Genomic DNA, 21,641 nt, shown 5'->3' on the forward strand with positions numbered 1-21,641 from the left:
TGCCTGATTAGACAGAACTGCACTAGATGGACCAACAGACTTGACTTGATATAAGATAGCTACTTATATTCATACAAGTTCAAATAAGTATTGGTTCACTCATGGTGTGTGCGTGTGTGTTTAACTAAGTGTCAATTTGGGGTGTTTGGGAAAGGCTAGAACAAGGGATATACCCTAAAGATGACACTTGGTTCCACACCCAGACCTGTACTTGACCCTTCTAGGGTTGCTGCCTTCTAGGTCAAATTTTAGCAATGTGATAAATTGACCTGAGCTTGGTCTGAGTCCAGAAAGGGGAGAATTCTAAAGTCTCCTATGGATCCAGTGTTTAACAATATGGCCAATATATTGAGCTTTTAGCCTGGACGAACCTACTTTCACAGTTCCTAGGGGTAGACTTTGACATTTTTTTCTGTCAGCATCTGTGCTGCTCATTGTTCTCTGCCTTGTCTTCTAACTAGCTACTGAAACGTAACATTTGCTCAGGCTTTGTTTCCTAAGCTCCCTTTTTGTGTTTAGATCTAACCTCAAGGTAGGTGAAGAAGAAATAGCTTCAGGACCTGGTTTCTTTGTGGCTGTACAAGTAGAGACAGGTGTGGCAGGCGAGGTGTGTGTGTGTGTGACTCAACAAATGTATCTAGTCTGTAATTATATGACTATGTGAGCATATGACTTTGCAGAGTAGATTCATGTTTACCATTAATTGGCAAGGCATCCTCACAGTGGGTACAGTGGAAGCGACTTGGCTGTACTTACAATAGTCCAGTTGAAAGAGGACTGGTCCAGGTGTGGTCCTACCTCCTGCAATGGGCTCCGTAGGTGTAGCCTGGGTCAGATCATTCTCTCTTTGCCTCAGTCCCTGTTTGGAATGCTCAATATTTATTTTATTATTTATATTGTACATTTCTAATCTGTCTAGTTACTAATGGGTTCCAACATCCTAAAAACCGAATGCCTGTACAAATACACTGTATAAAATATGAAACAAATTATCATTGGCTTATTGCCATCCCCACGCGAACTTCAGAACAAGGATGAAAGTGCAAGTGCCTTTGTAACATAAATCCAGTGTTTAATACATAGGCTAAGATTCACAATTCCTAGGAGTTGTGGAAGAAAAGAGGAGAGGCTGTGACATTTTTTTATTTATTGCGCTCTACCTTGTCTTCTAAATAGCTACTGAAATGTAACATTTGTTTCCTCATCCATGAGGTATGGGGTGTAGACAATTTTTCTAAACCCTAGTATGTGAGTTATATCCAATTTTGATTTTGTGTGTGTATTGCAGCCCTGTAAAAAGCCCACAAAAGGTACTAGCTTGCCAATTTCTTTACTAGGCTGCATTTTCTATGCTGGCTACAAAGGATGGAAAGGTATCCAACATATATAGGATACTGCTGTCTTAGCAGGTTAGTGTAAAAAAAAAAAGAGAAATCCTTTCTACCAAACAGGCCAGTATAGAGGAGAGACAACCTTCCCTTCCTTCACAGCTTTCATAGAAACCAGGTGAATAGAAGGAGGAATGGACGAGTCCATCCCTCCTCTGTCACCCCCTCTCACTTGCCAGCCTGGAATTCCTGGTTGCCTACGGTGACTAGGTGAGTTGTTATATACATGGCTGGTATATTATTATTATTATTATTATTATTATTATTATTATTATTATTATTAATAATAATAATAATACATTTATTTCTTACCCGCCTTTCCCTCTGGATCTAGATGGGGAACAACATAGAATACAAAAATGTTACAAAATACATAAAACTGATTAAAACATATAAAGATAATACATTATTAAAATAACAGCAAGACATTGTAAACTAGCTTCAGTTTTAACTAATATTGGTCCCGTTCAGAAGACACCTTAAAACATTGCTTGAACCACGGTGGTTAAGCCAGAAAGCCAGGCCGTGTTCACAAGACATCTTAAACCATGGCTTTAACCACAGTGAATAAGACTTTTTGCTTTATTCACCATAGTTAAAGCCATGGTTTAAGGTGTCTTCTGAACGCGGCCTGGCTTCCTGGCTTAACCACTGTGATTAAAGCCATGGTTTAAGGTGCCTTGTGAATGGGGCCATAATGTTATAATTAAAGGAATATTAGGGGGTTTGGTGTTTTTTTTTTTTTAAAAAAGCATTACCTTGATTTAAATCTACATAACTTTTCATATGTGAAAATCCAATCACTTCTAAAGAAAGCGTAATAGTTTATTTGTTTTTAAATGATTCATGCATGTATCTCAGTAAGCATAATCTTAGAAGAGACATTCCCACACCTCTTGAGCATGGAAGGAGTGCCTTTTCTAAGAAGGTGGCAGTTTTTATAAGTGCATTAAAATATTTTTTTAAATTAAATATCTGCTGTCCTGTTTGTTGGTACCTTTTTAGTTGAACAAAATGTTTTAAAATCAGTTAATCAAGACTGCCGTCCTCATTATAAATGCTTTATGCAAAGCTCTTGTTCCTGTTTTGGCAAATGGATGGAACTTCCTGGCAGAGATTGCCCTCTTTCCAGTGCTTTTTAAGGATAGTGCTAAAAATTTAGATCTGCCTGGGATCTAAATTCCCCCTTCTGCTACTTTTGCTTTTCTGATTTCTCAACACACGCATGCATTTATTTGGTTCCAGGCTTACTACCCCATTGGTCTTACGTTTCCAAAATCCAAGGAGCCAGGAGTTGGGTGGCTCCTTCATGCTTCCCACTTTCTGCCTTAACCTTCCTTAACCGGTTACTGTTATCATTAATTGGGAAACTGAACATGGAGAATTGTGATAAACTAGTCGATAATCTCTTTCACGACTTATGTTGGATGTATTTTTAAAGATCAAGAAGACGTTGCCTGCAGGATTTTTGTAATCTTGCTAATAATGCACATCTCAAGATGTGTATAAACAGCTCCAGAGAATTCTGCATGTTGTGCTTTGCATGATCTTGTGCTGCTGAGCCAATAACTCAACCCGTGTATGCTGAATGAGAACAACGTGTCTTGGAATGAAATGCAGCCTATCCAGGCAGACAGGGAGGGCTGAGGGCACCGTTCAGAGCACCCCAGATCTCCAGGCACTGCATGAGCCCTCTGGAGTTATTAGCACCTGTGTTTGTCTTGTTTTTATGGGGGCACTGTTGCAGTTTGGAGTGAGTGGGTTGATCTGTTGGTGGATGGATTAAGCCTCCTTTGCAGCATGGGGTTCGTTTTTGTGATCTCTTTCAACTCTGTAGTTCCTTTTCTCCCCAGGCCTAAAGCTACAGGCAGGGGGAATGAGTGAAGGGCTATGCTGAGGCTCACACAAAGAACCTGCCATCAGGTTCTTATCAATCAATATCTGGGTGAGAGCATTTCTGAGTTTCCGACTGGGCAACACATTCAAGGCTGAACCACTCCAACTCTACTCAAAGCTCCATGTCTCTTCCCTATAAGCTTTTTTGAGTGGGGTGTGTGTGCCTAGGAAGGTAATTTCTCTCCTCCTGCTTGTGGTGGCTCCATCCTGGGCTTCATTCCCCTAATGAAATGTACAAGCCAATTTAAAACCATGTAAGCCAGTGGTTCCCAATTAGCTAAGTACTGCGGACCCCTTGTTTTTCAAATGCCAAGCCATGGACCCTCCTACTTTTGAAAATTTTGTTATCTCTATGGTAGTTACCTGTGCGAAGCAATTTTTCGGAGAAAATAAGGGGTAGCCCCTAGTAAGAAAAGGATTTTAGGTATACTAAAAAGCAGACCATAAAATTTGTGATATTACCACGCAAAAATGACAACGATTTAGTTAGGAATATAAAGACGAATTTAATTTTACTAACGTCTAGTTTACAATTTAACAAATTATGACATGTCTAGCAGCTACTTAAACCTAAATGTGATGGGAGAAATCATGCCTCTTTTTGTCCTGAACAATCCCTTTCACATCCGGTTCAATATTTCCTACGTTTAATCGCAAATCTGGATCAACATCAAGCTGATTTCTATGCTTGTTCTTCATATAACAAAATGTCGAAAATGTTTGTTCACAAAGATATGTGGAACAAAAGGGAACTAGATGTTTCAAAGCTTTTTCACCTAACTTCTTATAATCAGGAAAAACCTTCACCCAGAATTGGTCCAGTCTATATTCTTTGAAAAATGATTTCAATGAACCATCATAAGTCACGTCAACAAATGCATCTTGCACTTCTGCAGATAGAGTTGTTAGTTGTACATCATCACATTCAAAAGGATTCCTTATCCATAAATTTTCAGGATTAGGTGCAGGGAAATAATCTCTGAAAGGAAAGGAAAGGAAAGGAACCTCTCGTGCAAGCACTGAGTCATTACTGACTCTTGGAGGGATGCCAGCTTTCGCTGATGTTTTCTTGGCAGGCCTTATAGTGGGGTGGTTTGCCGTTGCCTTCCCCGGCCGTGATTACCTTTCCCCCAGCTAACTGGGTATTCATTTTACCGACCTCAGAAGGATGGAAGGCTGAGTCGACCCGAGCTGGCTGCCTGAAACCAGCTTCCGCTGGGATCAAACTCAGGCCGTGGGGAGAGTTTCAGCTGCAGAAACTGCTGCTTTACCACTCTGCACCACATAAGGTCGCTAAATCACGCAGGTGCTTTCACGCATGACATCACTGTCAAAGCAAATGGAGTGTGGGAGATGGCGTATTTTCTTTTATTAAAATGCAGACCTTGCAGAGCTAATAGGTGAATGGTGCCACGGACCCCAATTGGGAACCACTGATGTAAGCAACAAGACGGTGAATCTCAGAAATTCAAGGGACTTAGCAGGATTTCTCATGGTTGGGGTGGGGCTTACATGCAAGGCACTTCTCCTTGCAGAAGCATAGGAAGATATGCTATGTATTATTATTATTATTATTATTATTATTATTATTATTATTATTATATTTATTTGTATCCCGCCTTTTGCCCATTACTGGGCCTCAAGGCGGTCTTACAAAATTTAAAACATATTCATTTTAAAAACTATGAAAAGAAATATACAAAAGTTAAAAACAAAGTATATTACAATATTAAAATATTAAACATTTAAAATACATAACAATTTTAAAAGTCCTTAGCATAGACGGAGGCCCAGATTATTTGCCAAAGGCCTGCCAGAACAAAGAAGTTTTTGCCTGCTTCTAAAAGCACATCAAGGAAGGAGCCAATCTAGCTTCCCTGGGAAGAGAGTTCCAGAGCACTAAGATCACTGTCTTAATTTGTGTAATATATGTAGATTGTACTTCAGATTCCATGGGCAGATTCCATGGGCAGCAAATGCAGATTACCTGAATGCAAAATCCTGGGGTGGGAATGTTAGTGCAATGGTGCTAGATAGCCAATTTCTAAAAATAGACTGATTTTGCCTCTCCACTGGGCTATGGAAAAGTCTGGTCTGTTCTTAGCTGGCAAAGAAAAGAATACACATGCAGGATGGGCCTACATAGCATGTTTAATTTCCAGCAGTGTTCTTCTCAGCTTGCCAATTTAAATGCAAGAACGGTCTTGTTGTACTATGAGATGCTGTTCCTGGAGACAGCAATGATTGTTTTGTGATTCACTGGCCACCAGCCCTGCATAAATCACCATGCTTCATAAACCTCCTGCTGCTCATTGTCTAGAACACTAAAAACAATGAGAGTCCCCCCTTTACTATCTTTCTCCAGTCTTACTTGCTGTACAAGTAGAACTATGCTGGGTGATCTGAAAACTCTAGTCTGCTTCAAAAAACATGTGTAAGAAGAGTGGACATACAATATCTCCTGTAGTCCTAAATCAAAGGTAGGCAACTTGTGGCCCTCCAGATGTTGTTGGATTGCAACTCCCATCATTCCTCCACATTGGCTGTGCTGGGAGGTGCAACCCAATGACATTTGGAGATCCGTAAGTTGTCCACCTCAGTCTTAAGGTATTAGGTCAATAGATATTGGCCAATAGATCAGATTAATGTGCATTAATCAGAACTTAGGAACCAGTCTCCAATATTCAATTTTTGGGCAAGGTACTGGAGCACGTGGTGGCCTCCCAATTCGAGGGATTTCTGGATGAGAGGGATTATCTAGATCCATTTTGATCTGGCTTCAGACCTGGTTATGGGACAGAAACAGCTTTGGTTGCCTTGGTGGATGATGTATGCCGGGAACTGGACAGGGGGAGTGTGTCCCTGCTGGTTCTGCTGGACCTCTCACTGGCTTTCGATACCATCGACCATGGTATCCTTCTTGGCCACCTTGCTGGGATGGGACTTGGAGGCACAGTTTTACAGTGGCTCCATTCCTTCTTGGAGGGGCATGCAGTGGATTTTTTTTAAAAAAAATAATGATTGTATTTTAAATGTTTTAATATTTGCAGCATGTTTAATTATATTTTTAATTTTGCATATCTCTATGTTTTAACTGTACATGTTTTAATCTATAAAGCTGCCTTGAGTCTCTGGGATTATTATTATTATTATTATTATTATTATTAATTTATATAGCACCATCAATGTACATGGTGCTGTACAGAGTAAAACAGTAAATAGCAAGACCCTGCTGCATAGGCTTACATTCTAATAAAATCATAATAAAACAACAAGGAGGGGAAGAGAATGCAAACAGGCACAGGGTAGGGTAAGCATTAGAATGCAGCTATTATGGTATATACTATGCATAGAAGTCTTGCCAAGCGATCAATTTCTGTTAAGCATTTTCTTAGGTGGTTGCATTTTAAAAATGGAAATATAATATTTTAAAACAGCTGAGTGGCATGTACCTCTTTGGGTGCCCTGTGCCACTCATCCACTGTACATGATGCTGCCAACTTCTTCCATGCAGGGCTGCAAGGAACGATATAGCTCGTTTCAAGTTTGCTGTGTCATGGTGTAGTGCTTATCATACACAACAGATGGGGCTTCTATAGAGCTGATATTGGATCAGTTCAGCAAATCACATTCATTCTGCCCATGCTACAGAGGAGAGCAGAACTAGACCCCACACAGTACAGAAGGAGTGAGTGAGAAGAAAGTGGGTACAAGACTGATGGGGAAATTGGGCAGCGAAATTGTGCTTCTGAGAATCTTCCATTTTGGACCTCTTAAAACAAATGCTGGCGTTTGGTCAGATCGTAACAACAACCTGACTTTCCTGTTGGTTCAAGAAGATAACATAGTGTTGTATGAGATGGTGATATAAGGCTTGTCTTGCTCCCAGAAGTTTCTGTGTGCTTTCAAGTATCTTGATGTAGAGGAGAGATGGGGAACTGTGGGAGGTCTGGGGGGGCATTTTTGCTCATTTTGACCCTGTGGGTGCTCTGTAGCCACAACAAATGCCATTTTTTTCAGGGATTTTTTTTTTTTAATAAATTATTTTGGATGGCGGCTGGGGTCACATGTGGCATATGCGCTACAAATAGTCCTCCCAGATGCAGAGCATTTGTAGAGTGGCTTTGGGTCTGATCAGCTTATTGTCCTACTTTTATAGGAAATATCCCTCAGCCTTGAAATTGTAACTATTCCTCCCACTACCTGAATGAAATATTGCTGAACTCACAGCCCTTCTATCTAAACAGGAAGGGTTTCCATATTAAGTACCATGTTTTGGTTCAATACAGCACAAAATGGTCAAGTATTGTACCAAAATACTGCGATATCTTTTACTTTTATGTTGCGCAGTAGCCTAGAAGCCATTAGAAACACAGGTTCTTCAAAATTTAAACCCATGTGTTCTTACTGATGTTAGCTGTTGGATGAGGTGTGTGGGAAACTTCACAGAGTTTTCTAACCAAGATTGCTGGCCTAGTTTCCTGCAACACCCCCTCAGAATTGTAGTGCTGAGTGTATGCTGGGGATTGCTAACAGAAAATGTGTGCACCTTTAAAAACAACAACAACTACTACAGTTCCCAGGATTCCTGGGGAAGGGTACAATAACAGCTGAACCGGATTATTTTTGTAGCACAGATGTTCCCTTTAGTGGCTGATACCACTGAGTAATCTGTTCTATAGATAAACAAAAGGTTTCTGTTCCAGGGATAGTAAATCTCTCATCCTTTACAAGTAGCAAATCCATAGGAAAAATAGATGGGGGTGAGATGTTTGAAGGCGAATGAGCATCTGAAATCACTTTTTGTGTGGAAATTTTTCATGATGACTGGACTGTCAGGATGCCAAGAACTGAGCCTGGCTGTTCTCTCCCTGATACTATCTTGGACTTATGCTGTCATCTTTGAATCTCTCCTCTTGCTTGTGAACACTGTCTACTGCCAACAATGCTGTCACATCTTGTATGAGAAAAAGAAAACCTGTGTGTGTTGTAATTGGGGGCAAAAGGGACAGACTGAAATAGATTGGCTTTGGAGATGGACACATTGATCCGGTTCACATGTCACTGCAGGCAAATTGTGGGGTATTTAACTCATGATTTGCAGGGATGTGGACCACCTGCAAGCCTCTTCCGATTTCTGTAAACAAGCTCCTATCGGTGTGATCAAAGGTCGTCAGTGTGATGTGCAAACCTGGACTGATTAGGCACTGAACAACTCAGCAGTTAACCCATGGCTTGTTAGGTTAACCACTGGGTTATGCAGCCCATCACACTGACAAACTCTGATCAGGTCAATTTGAGGTGCTTTTTTTTACAGAAAGCAGAAGGGGCTCCACATCAATTTGCCACCATGATGTGTGAACTGGCCCATTCTCATCATGACACTCCTGGCCAACCTATTTAGTGCTACATGCCAGTTCCTGAACAGATGGCATAGCTTTCAAATGTGAAAATGTAAAAATATAGGAAACTGCCTTGTGATGAATCAGAACATCAGTCAATCTAGCCCAGTATTATCGATACTAACTGGCAGCAACTCTCCAGGGTTTTGGGCTGGATTCTTTCTTTGCCCTACTTTGAGAAGCCAGGGGTTGATACAGAGATCTTCTGCACGCAAAGATCTCTGCCACTGCTCTACCACTAAGCTACGGCTCCTCACCAAGATCTGAAGAAATATGAACAAGACCAATTCTCTTATGTTGGCCTCTGACATTTTATGGTTTTCTGGGCACAATTCAAAGTGCTTTCGGTTGCTTATAAATCCTTACATGTCCTGAGTCTAGTATAATTTGAGGAATGCTGTTACCCACTCCCACTAAGATTTGCAGGGGAAGTTTGACTTCGCATACCATCGCGTTGGGATCATACCCTGGTATGGTGGTGGGTTAGAACCTTCCATGTCTCGGTGACTTTAATGCCAGACTCAGCATCTTCTGTTTACATCAGGGTGGCCTGTGGTATTGTCAGTTGTATGTTTCTTTCCATACGTTTTTCTTAAAGTGCAACTCAGAAGAAAGGAAGCCGGGGGAATGGGAGACAGTTGCACAGCGGTCATCAAAGGGTTGATCTTCCTTTTTCTTGTTGCTCTTCCACAGTTCTGCTGAGTTGCAACGATGCGTGAATACGGTGAAAACAAGGAAACATGTGGGACCATCTGTCTCAAGTATCTGCTCTTCATCTTCAACTTCTTTTTCTGGGTAAGGTCCCTTACAGCCAATCTATTATTATTTCACAAAGCACAGCACTTCTCAGACTCTCTAACTTCAGAATGCAGCTTGGGAATAATAGGTTTGGATGCTATATGTGAGAAAATCCCTGCACATAGAAAACTAGCACATGCCAGGTTAGAACTTTTCTTCCTAATGAGCTAGCTTTTTGAAGATGGAGGAACATTCAATCATGCATTCCCCTGGCTGCAGTCTGAAGTGGTAGACGTCTAGGAGGGCTGAATGATGTTCTTTCCCTGAACATATATTGGCCTTTATTCTATTCTTCCCATAGCTTCCATTAAAAGTGCCCAAAAGATGACTATTTTAAGCTGTCTTTTCCACTATATGTATATGTATATTTGTTCTTCCTGCATAGATGCTTGACAGGAGGCATGAAGACAAACAGTCACTTAATGGTTGGGGAAAGAGGCTCCCAACTCTTAATTTTATTGTTGTTGTTTTTTATAGAAGAGGCTTTGTTTGTTGTGCTTGTTTCCACATGCTGGATTAGGAGTTATTTTAACTCTTTGTGTTGAATTGCCTTTACCACCACTGCCCACACTCTGATAGCTAGAAGTAGATTGATAGGTTCTAATAGACCATTTAGAAACTGTTGTACTTAAAGGGTCTTTCATGACGCTTTAAGTACATGACCCTTCTTCAAGAAGGATGTAGACAAGCTGGAGGGGGTTCAGAGGAGGGCAATGAGGATGATCAGGGTTCCGGAAACAAAGCCCTATGAGGACAGATTAAAAGAACTGGGTATGTTTAACCTTAAGAAGAGGAGACTGAGGGGAGACATGACAGCACTCTAAAAGTGCTTGAAAGGTTGTCACACAGAGAAGGGCCAGGATCTCTTCTTGATCATCCCAGAGTGCAGGACATGGAATAATGGGTTCAAGTTACAGGAAGCCAGATTCCGCCTGAACATCAGGAAAAACTTCCTGACTGTTAGAGCAGTACAACAATGGAACCAATTACCTAGGGAGGTTGTGGGTTGAGCCAGCTGGACAGCCATCTGTCAGGTATGCTTTAAGGTGGATTCCTGCATTGAGCAGAGGGGTGGCCTTCTAGCCCCCTTCCAATTCTATTATTCTCTGATTCTATGAAGTGTAAAGATGTGTGTTTGTGTGTTATTTCAGGTGGTTTAATGAGCTATTTCCCTGTTTGTATAGAGCCCAATTAGGGTTCCTCCCTAAATGGGATTACATGTCCTTTTGCAAACTTTTGTCTTTGCAACCTTATCTTTTCAATTGCATGTATGGGCTGGATATGGCCTGTGGTGAGCCCCTCTCCCCAGGCAGATAATGCTACCCCCATGTTGTATTTAGGCTTAAGCACCACTACTCCAAATTGCTGCACTGGGGGCATTTTGGGCATGGGTCGCTGCTGTGGAGTGAAGGGTTACTCATTCCCTTCCTGAAGGCTGTGACCCCCCCCCTTGAAAATTACCCTCCCACATTGCAGTCAGGCTTTTAGAAACACTCCATTGGTGCCAGTGGAGGCTTTTTAAACAAGTAAGGAAGGGTGTATGTGTATGCATGAGAATGGGTCTGGGCTATCATAAATGTCTGGTGACCACATGCCAGCAGTGAGGTGGCCCCACCCACTTTGCAATGTTGCCCTGCCCACTGCTGCCATGTGACCCCCAACGTACTTGCCCAGAGCCAATTTGGTCCTTGGGTTGACCCACTCCTGGCATACATAGTACAACGAGAAGGCTGTAAGCAGTTAACTTTCAGAGGTGATTCCAGATCACGAAAGGAGCTGGGACAATTTTTGCCAACATTCCTACTTAATGGACTAGACTCCTTTTTACCAGAGCCTGAAAAAGGACATGGTTAGGTTTAGTAATGCATAATGATCATCCATCCAGACCTTGCCATATTTGACATTATGAATCTTTCCGTTTTATTGGTCTAATCCTAATAAACCCACCCAGCCCTGTGCGACAGACAAGAATGAGAATGAAGTGATATTTCACTTGGACATCAATCCACTTTGAATTCAGTAGGAGCTTTGGCATCAAAAGATCCTGTATTGGGCCTTGGTGAGCCACCATTCAGAAGTCAGTATGTGGTCCCACTTGATCAGGGATGGGAAACCTGTGGCCCTCCGGCCTACAACTCCCCATCAGCCCTAGACAGCATAGCCCATGGGATCATGGGAGTTGTAGGCCTAGATCCCTGCTCTAGGTAGTGCTGTCTCGTGTAAAAACAGGAAACCTTAGCCCCAGCTGCTTTTTACTGACTTTGACTTTCTTTCTAAGCTGGCAGGTGGAGCCGTGATGGCTGTGGGCATCTGGACCCTGGCGGAGAAGAGCGATTATATTAGCCTCCTGCAGTCCAACACATACATGGCCACAGCGTACATCCTGGTGGTGGCAGGCGTTGTTGTCATGATTACCGGCATCTTGGGCTGCTGTGCTACGTTCAGAGAGCAGCGGAACCTACTGAGAGTGGTGGGTTTTCTTTGAATCAACAGTGTTTTCTGTACAGAATGGCACAGAGAGCCATACTGGGTCAGCCTAGGTCAAGATGGCTTAAGAAAGAGAGATATTTGGGCTGGAGAGACTCAGGCTAAAGGGATCCTTCACATGTTACTCTTTCTGACATGTTACTCGCAATGCCTGCATTGCAGGCAGTGTGTAGAAGAGTAGTGTTGCAATGGAAGAGTGAAAAACAGTTTTGCTCCAGCTGAATGTGTTGGGGGGAACCAGCATGCTTTCCTGATGCCGAGCAGAAAAAGCAATGGGTGACGTGGACAAAGAACACTGTACTGTAAGGACAAAGTCGTCTTGATCTTTCTGAAGTGCTTCTCATGATTTGTGATGATACTGAAGCTGACATGGCCTGTAGACCATACCATTCCATTTTGGCATGCACACAATAGCTCACTGTACCAGAGAGTCCTCTTTCTTATTTATTTTTCTTGTTTCTGTCCTTTGAAGCCAGGATTTACAGATGAAAAAATTTGGTACAGCCCTTTTTTTTGTTGTTTTGCCACAGAAAACTAATAATTGTCTCTTGGAGACAAAAGATCCTTTTGTTCCTATCTTCCCTCCACTGAGTGGCTGGTTGTGACAGATCTATTGTCTCCTGTCTCTTGGCCTCTGGTTTAGTTGGCCTTGAGTAATGTGCACAACAAACACTTTGTGGCTGGCCAGGCTGATCTGGCTTAAAGGCTTCTGCCAACTCTGAACTCAGCTTGCATCCTGGGCATCTTTGCGACAAGGCTAAAGGGCTATGAACCGGTAAATCCCAATTTTATTCTGTACTGAGCATCAAGATTATGACACAGAATAGTCATGATATTTTGTGGATCATTGTGATGAGTGCAGGTCAGAGAGTGTGTCTCATGTGGTCTTGCTTATTCAAAGCCCAAACACTCTTTTGTAAGAATTTATTATAAAAGGTTCACAGATGTTAAAACCATAAGTACAGCCTGAAATATAATATGAAAACCACAATATAGAAGTACAACCAGAATAAAACCGAGCAGAAACACAGAGATTTAAAATAGCAAAGTTAAAGACTAGGATAGTAAATTGGTAAAACACTGGAAAAGTAAAAACCTCTTAACCTGGTGCAGGAAAGAGTATAATGTAGATGCCAGGTGAACCTCCCTAGGAAGCTCATTCCACAGCCAGGGTGCCACAGCAGAAATAGTCTTACTTAAGTGGCTCATTGGGTCTCCCCCTTCCCCACATCGCCGTGTCAGGTGCTGCCGTAACAACATTCAAGATGTTTGGTAGGGAGTACTTGTGGCCTCTGTAAAACTTTCTTTGAAGATACCATAGTAGATAGGTTTTGATTTAAGCTGGTTATTGCTTTTATCCTCCTCAACTGGCAAGGAATATTTTTCCTCCAGCTTACATGACCCTGCCAGATTCTCTTTCCCCCTCCCCCTTCCGTAGCGTGTGCGGCTTTGATAACGTGCTTGAGTCATCTGAAGTTGTTTACTCTGCAGACACTCCGGTATGGTGCATCATGTTCGTTGCTTGTGGCATGCTGTAGGCTGGATTATCTGGCCAAGAAGTGGGTGGTAAAGAGCGAAGAGATGGCTGGGCTCCCATTGCCTTCCAGCAACCCTGACGAGTTCTGTGAACATAATCACCACTGCAGCAAATTGTCTTTGGGATTGCCAAATCACAATGGGGGGTGGGGAAGGACTCCTATGGAGGAAAGCTGTTGTGATGCATAGGTCTCCGATGTTCTAGAGCTGTGCCCATTTAAATCGGGACCTATCTGTGTCAGCTCTGATCATTTTGCTGTAGCAGAGGACCAAATGTAACCTCATTGGTGTGTGGGTGTGGGCGTGGTGTGGTGCAGAGGAGAAGCAGACTTTCAGTGAGGTAATGTGAGAACACTAGCGCAGGAAAGAACAGCTTTCCAGCTCATTGGCTGGGTGTTTCCTAATGCATCAGTCTGACAGATGATGTCAGTAGCATTGCTTAACCTACCCCCAGCAAAAGAGGAACAATCCTCCTTGGGTGAAGGCGTCTTTCTGTTCTATTTCAGTCTCCCATCTGCATGGAGTTCAGCCTTTGGTTAGGCGGCTTTCTGTTAGGTTACTCATGCCCATGGCATGAAAAGATATCTTGTCCAAGCATGCAGATGGTCTGAGGCTTCAGCAGACCTTCTGGGGGTGGGGTGGAATGAGTGACTGCCTGAGATTGTGCTGCCAGACTAAAGCCTGTCTGGCAGAGAAATACTCCTAGCTTTTTATATATATAAATAAATTTATATCCGGGGAAGCTAACTAAGAAAAAACAAAACACACAAAAGCAATAAAAGGCAAAAAGGCAACCTTTGCCTACTAAACAGCATAAAAACAAAAGAATAAACACCACATCTGTCTTAAAAAGAAAAGACTATCTTAAAACAACAAAGGGCATGCAACACTGGAATTAAAATGCAGGCAGGGTGTGGGGAGTCTCGTTCATTTATATATTCATTTGTTTACATCCTCCAAGGATATATCCAAGGGTTCCAATACCAATCTCTTCCCCATCCTCAAAACAACCTTGTCTGTCATCCAAAGTCATCCTGTGAATGTTGTGGTCATGTGGAGATTTGAACCTGGATCTTCCGAGTCCCAGTCCAACACTCTAACCATTACTCCACACTGATTCTCCATCTTCAACTTCTTCAGTTAGTTCTGACAAGAGATAAGATTGGGAGTACTTCCAGAGGGACAGCCCTTAGCACTACCACTCAAAAGGTCTTCTGCAGCTATTCTCTCTTTCCTTTCTTAACTGATTTTTTGTGGTAGAAAAAAGGATGGAAGCAGGGGCAAGAAAACATAGGAAAGTACAAATGGAAGACAGTGATATTGTCTGGAACACCTGTAAAATTCCGTGTTGGATTGCATAATAAAATCTTTGTCTGGAAGCATCCTAGGGGCTAGGCATGCCTCTCCGTGGAGAGCCTTCCTTAGATAGGACATCACAATGAAGAAGGCCCTAGTCTCAGTCATCACTTGTCCTACCTCAAATGGTAGGGGATCTGGAGAAGGGCCTATGTCTGAGTCTTCTATTTGGTGTCCATGCACACCAATGTGCCTACAGAGCCAGTGTAGCGCAGTGGCTAAAGTGTTGGACTGAGAGTCGGGAGATCTGGGTTCTAGTCCCCACTCAGCATGGAAACCCGCTGGGTGACTTTGGGCCAGTCACAGACTCTCATCCCAACCTACCTCACAAGGTTGTTGTTGTGAGGATAAAATGGAGAAGATGAGAAGGATTATGTACACCGCCTTGGGTTCCTTGGAGGAAAAAAGGTGGGATATAAATGTATTAAATAAATAATAAATAGATACCTATTTTGATGGTCACCTGGCCGTATGCTTCTCCTAGGTTTTTTTTTTTTTTAAGAGTTAAAAATAGTAATAGGGTTTTTTTTAACTGGGAGGGGGGGCAGCCTGCTGCAAGGTGAAGTGCTGTCCTGCAGTGCCACCTGTTTGGTTCAAAAGTCTGGTTTCATGTTTTGGAGCTCAGATCCCATCTCTGCCTTGTACTTAGGTTCTCGGATAAGCTGCTTTTCATTTAGTCTCACCAGTTTGCCTTCTGGGAAGTGAGTGTTTTGTGACCAGCCATGCTCAACTATGGTAGCCATTTTGGGAATGGGCAAGCCCCTTCCCATTTTTAGCCATTATGTGAGAATGCTCCTGATCTAAGTACACAAGCAGGTTGTTGTAGAAGGCAATTCTTCATGTACTCAGGCCCCAAGCCATTTAGGGCTTTAAAGGTGAACACCAGCACTTTGAATTGTGCTCAAAATCAGACCAGAAGCCAGAAAAGGTCTTAAAGCAATGGCAAAATGGGTTCTCTATGCCTCGTCCCAGTTAGCAAAGTAGCTTCTGTATTAAGCTAACTGCAGTTTCTACATTAACTGCAGGTAACCCCACATACAACATATTGCAGTAGTCTATCCTGAGGTTAGAGTGCAACACCATCCAGAACAGCTTGAACACCACTTCCCTGAACAGACACGCCACCTACCAAGAGTGCCCCCATCTTGCCAGGATTGAGCCATTTGTCTTGCTAAGCTGCTGGTTCCAAGAGGGGCTGAAAAAGAGGACTTGATCCAGTAGTCTAAATATGGAAATATCTCTATCACTAGAGTGCAGGACAATGATTTGCTGCAATGAATTTGTAAATTACCCCCAGGAATATGTGTGCTGGAGAAATTCAAGATGGACTAAATTTTCAGATTTCTAAGAATCCAATCTGTGGGATCTGCTATGAACCGGTGTCTCCAGGCTGCATGGAGTCCACGGACTTCTAGATTTTTATTTTACTTTTTCAAAATTTACACAAATTCATTCGCAGGCAAATATGCAAGTTTCTGTTGAGACATATGCCATGCTAGAAAATATATGCGAGGAAGAGTTGAATGGAATGGGGAATAATGTGCTAAATGTTAGACTAACTTTTCTCCCCCCTTTTCATTATGAATATCAACAAAACAGAACAGAAAATACATCATGTAAAGAATTTTTTTTTACATATATAGGAATATGGTCATTTTTCATCATCTGTACCATTCATTCAAAAAAAAAAAAAAAGGGGGGGGGGAGAGTTATACATAGGTTTCAAGAAAAGCTGACCAGATATCCATGTATTTATCCACTTGCAAATTGCACCTATATAACATCCGTTCAAAAGTTGATAGTGTTATTAGGTCCTCAGTCGATTGCGTTATGGGAGGTGAGCATTTGTCCTTCCAATGTGATAGTATAGGTCTTTTGGCTGTTGTAAGGGCCAAACAGATACAGAATCTCAGTCTAGTTCAAGCTCCAGGGGTAATTGATTGATTTTCTGTTTTTAGGGGGTCTCTGCGCAATCTGGGCAGGGAAACCCTTCTCGCCTTGTAGCACACATGCTATTCTTCTTTCGAAGCAATGACTTGACTGTTCAGTCTGAAGTTCCTGAAGCTGTTTCTGTGCTGCTGCCGGCACGTTGTTGACTTTTGTCAAGTTGGGAGCTTCAAGAAGCTCAGCTATTCCAAAATCCCCTCTGCCCTCGGCAATTAAGCATTCCACTGTCACCTAACAAGCTTGCGATGAGTTTCTAATGATGTCAGCTGAAGGGCTTGTATTTCAAGACCAGTGGCATTGGCAAGAGAGAAGTAGGAATCGCAGCTGTGAAAACTGGGAAGGGGGGGGCGGAGACATAGCTCAGTGGTAGAGCACATGCTTTGCATGCAGAAGGTCCCAGGTTCAATCCCCAGCGTCTTCAGTTAAAAGGATCTTAGATAGCAGGGCTGGAAAAGACCTCTGCCTGTCATTTTTGAGATCCTCTGCCAGCCAGAATAGATGATAATAGGTGAAATGGAGCTGACTCAACGTAAGGTGGTTTCTTTTGTTAGCTGCATTGTTTTTGCTGTTGCATCTAATGATATCTGCATGCTGACAGTTAGTGAAAATAATGTCTGCACTTAGTTCAGATGTGGCCTATGTAGCTTATGGTGCTGGCAGGGGCACGGCTAGTATGAATTGCTTTAAGGAAGGGAAAATGGCTGGAGACCACTTTGGATCATAATTTAAAATAGGACACTGTTGGGTTATTGTGCCAGAACTTTTCTCTCTCTGGAACTCTGTTTGTGCTCAGAAACAAACACACATCACGCAGGTCTTACACAGCAGAGCTGGTTTATTTCCTTCAGGCTTCTGTGCAGTTCAATTCAGATCAGTTCAGATCAGCACACTGAGGCATACACAGAGAGCAGTGATCATAGAGCAGTGATCAGTTCCATTTTACAAAGTGAGAAACTATATACACATCTTACACAATTCTTATCTACATTACATACAGCTGTGATGAGGCTAACTTAGAATCTTGGCAAGGTTCCCAGAACAGCCTCTATCTCAAGGTAATTGCCCACAGATAGACTTTCTCTGTTTAACCCTGAGATAGCCATACACACACAATTTTAATGACTAAGCAAGTATTTCTTTTCATATACTTAACAGTCCTCCTCTTGCGCATGTTGTTTAAATTGTGTTACAATCTGAGACCCAGCTTTAAAAGCATCTCTTTGTGTTTTACCATTGATACTGGTTTTGTGAATAAATCAGCCAACATCATTTCAGATGGACAATATTCAAGCTTAATCCAGCCCTTCTGAATTATATCTTTCACATGAGAATAACGAACATCCACATGTTTAGTTCTTGGTTTACACTTTTCAGATGTAGCCATACTAATACATGCCTGATTATCCTCAAATATGGTTACTGGTGTCTCAATTTCCAACCTTAGATCAGCAAATAATTGTTTATACCACTCAATCTCATTACAAGCTAGAGATAAGCTGTTATATTCTGCTTCTGCACTAGAGGTTGCTACACAATTTTGTTTTCTTGTAACGTTCCACCTGTCCTTTCTCATTTTGTTTTACTTTGAATACCCATTTACAGGTAATGGCTTTACGACCTTCAGGTAAAGGTACTAGCTCCCACGTTTCATTTTTTTCCATTGCTCTGATTTCCTCTGACATTGCTTCATGCCAGCCCTGAGCTTCTGTAGGTTCCATCTCCTGAATTTCCTCAAATGAAGTAGGTTCATAGGCTATTAGTAAAGCTCTATGAGAAACCTGTTTGCTTTGGTATTCATCTGAGTAACGAATTGGAGCTTTGCGTTCCCTTTCTGGTCGCTTTGGCATAGTTACAGGCATAGTTTCCTCCTTTACAGTTTCTTCCCCCTCCCTCTCTTGCTGAGATTGTTCAGGAATTTCTTCTGTTTCTACAGCTTTCTGTTCTACAGGCAAACTTACATACTGTTTTGTTTCCTGCATTTGTTCATGAAAGACTACATCTCTGCTCACAATTACACTTTTGTGATATGGAGACCACAAACGATAGCCTTTTGTTTGTGTATCATATCCCAACAGTTTACATTCCAAACCTCTTTGAGCTAGCTTTCCTGGTCTGTTTTCTTTCTGAACATGAGCAAAACATTTACTTCCAAAAACCCGTATATGTGACACTCTAGGTTTTCTTTTGTAAAACATTTCATATGGAGTTTTTTCATGTACAGAGTGGTAAAGCCTGTTTAACAAATAATTTGAGGTGGACAAAGCTTCTGCCCAGAACAGATTAGACAATCCTGACTCTTTCAATAGAGCTCTTAACATGTTCTGCAAGGTTCTGTTTTTCCTTTCTGCAACTCCATTTTGAAATGGTGAATATGGAGCAGTAAGGTCATGTTGTATACCCTCATCACTGAGGAATTTTTTAAATTGGTTGCTGAGAAATTCACCTCCCCGGTCCGTTCTTAGATTAGCTATAGGTTCTTTAAATCTATTTTTACTCCACTTAACAAAGGCTTTGAACTTTCCAAAAGTTTCACTCTTCTGTTTTAACACATACACAAATCCAAATCTACTGTAATCATCAACAACAGACAAGAAAAATTTGTTTCCTCCTTGACTTGTCTCAAAAGGACCTGCAAGATCTGCATGAATTAATTCAAAAATTCTTTTTGTTGTTCTCTCACTATGTTTTGGAATGTTTGACTTATGACACTTGGTTTCACTGCATACATTACATTCTACATAGTTAGAACATGGTTTGATTTTCACCCCTTCACACAATTCTGGAATCTTAGAAATTGTTTTATAGTTAGCATGACCAAACCTTTTATGAGTTAAATGGATACACTCTTGGTGTGGTTTGCAATTGGCTATTGTTTTTGTTGTGACTTTGCTGGCTACAACTTCATTTTCTGTACAAGTATTAATCACATACAAAGATTCTTTCATTATTCCCTGCACACACACCTTGTTTCCCTGTTTTATAGTACAATTTTCTTCAGTAAAACAAACCTCATACCCCATTTCTGTTAACTGAAACACACTTAGAAGGTTTGTTTCTAATTCTGGTACATATAAAACACTTTGTAGTTCAACTCCGAGACAATCAAAATATACATTACCCACACCACAAATCTGGATTTTTGTTCCATTTGCAAGGGTAACACACTTTTGCTCTGAAGTAGAAGTTTCCAAGGTTACAAATGAAAGTTTGTCTTTTGCCATACTTATTGAAGCCCCAGAGTCCAAAAACCAAGGATTCATTGTCTCTTTGACTCTTGCTAGAAGACACTTCTTTGTTGATTCAGCTTCATTCATGTTGTTCTCTTCTCTCCACTTTGCTGTTGACTGCTTTTTCTTCTTGTTGTTGTTGCAATCCCGCCGTAAATGTTCTGTGGAACCACAATTAAAGCATTTCCTTGCCTTTAATGCAGCCACCACATCAGAAGATTTATGGCTTTGTTGAAATTCAGCCACAGGAAGTTTAAAGCTCTGTTGTTTTGAAGCTTGTCTTCTTTCATAGGTTTCCAGTAGTTTTCCAGCTACATACTCGAGGGTTAAATTTTTCTCCTCTTGACTTTCCATCATGGTGACAACCGCGTCGTACGATGAATCAAGACTTGACAAAATCACATAGACTTGGTGTATAGTTGTAAACTCCATCCCTCGTGCCCTGAGTTGATTGAAGATTTCTCTCATGCTTTTCAAATGGTTTGACATAGACTCCCCTGGTTTCAGCTTCATTCCATACAGTTTCCGGGTTAGAATTACTTTACTGCCCGCTGTTTCTCTTTGATATACAGCTTGTAGTGCATTCCAGCACTCTTTTGATGTATTCAAAAACTGAATGAAGGAAATTTGAGAGTCTTCCACAGCCAATGCAATAACTGCCATTGCTTTTGCATCGTCCTTAAACCATTTAGCATTCTGTGGATCTGCTCTATCTGGTGGATCCTCTGTGACTACATACCACAGTTCATCCTGAATCAGATACATTTGCATTTTGTAAGACCATAATGCATAGTTAGAGTCATTCAGCTTTTCCAACAATTGATGCAAACCAGACATATTAGCTCCTGCCATTCCCTCTGCTTTAGGAATTGGTATCTCACCGTCCTCCTGCTCAGAGTCCTCCTCAGAGTCAGCCGACTGAGATTTTTCCTCACTTTGCAGCACTGGCTTTAGCTTGATGTCTTCCTTCATCAACAGTTTTCTGTTTTAGCAGACTCCTGGTTCTGATACTGCACCGTTCCCATCAAGTTCTGGTTCTTCTGCCTGGATTAGGCTGGCGTAGGCTTGCCTGGACTGGGCTGGGCCCATAACCTTTGTTGGGTTATTGTGCCAGAACTTTTCTCTCTCTGGAACTCTGTTTGTGCTCAGAAACAAACACACATCACGCAGGTCTTACACAGCAGAGCTGGTTTATTTCCTTCAGGCTTCTGTGCAGTTCAATTCAGATCAGTTCAGATCAGCACACTGAGGCATACACAGAGAGCAGTGATCATAGAGCAGTGATCAGTTCCATTTTACAAAGTGAGAAACTATATACACATCTTACACAATTCTTATCTACATTACATACAGCTGTGATGAGGCTAACTTAGAATCTTGGCAAGGTTCCCAGAACAGCCTCTATCTCAAGGTAATTGCCCACAGATAGACTTTCTCTGTTTAACCCTGAGATAGCCATACACACACAATTTTAATGACTAAGCAAGTATTTCTTTTCATATACTTAACAGACACCACAACTGTCCAATAATCTTGCTTGGTGCAATGTCTATTGCAACTGTGTCCCATATTTTGTTGTACTCAACAGTTTCAGTAGAGGAAGA

General features: G+C 41.7%; 1 protein-coding gene across 1 annotated transcript in view; it reads left to right on the forward strand.

Moving 5' to 3' along the window:
- Positions 1-21,641, forward strand: part of CD151 (CD151 molecule (Raph blood group)) — a 50,549-nt gene that overhangs the window by 12,760 nt on the left and 16,148 nt on the right. The window contains exons 2-3 of the mRNA XM_063117100.1: positions 9,380-9,481; positions 11,763-11,954. Coding sequence (XP_062973170.1) covers positions 9,398-9,481; positions 11,763-11,954 — 276 coding nt within the window. The 5' untranslated portion in view covers positions 9,380-9,397. The remainder of the gene's footprint in view (positions 1-9,379; positions 9,482-11,762; positions 11,955-21,641) is intronic.

This window comes from Elgaria multicarinata, chromosome 2, assembly GCF_023053635.1.
Source record: "Elgaria multicarinata webbii isolate HBS135686 ecotype San Diego chromosome 2, rElgMul1.1.pri, whole genome shotgun sequence".
Lineage (NCBI taxonomy): Eukaryota > Metazoa > Chordata > Lepidosauria > Squamata > Anguidae > Elgaria > Elgaria multicarinata.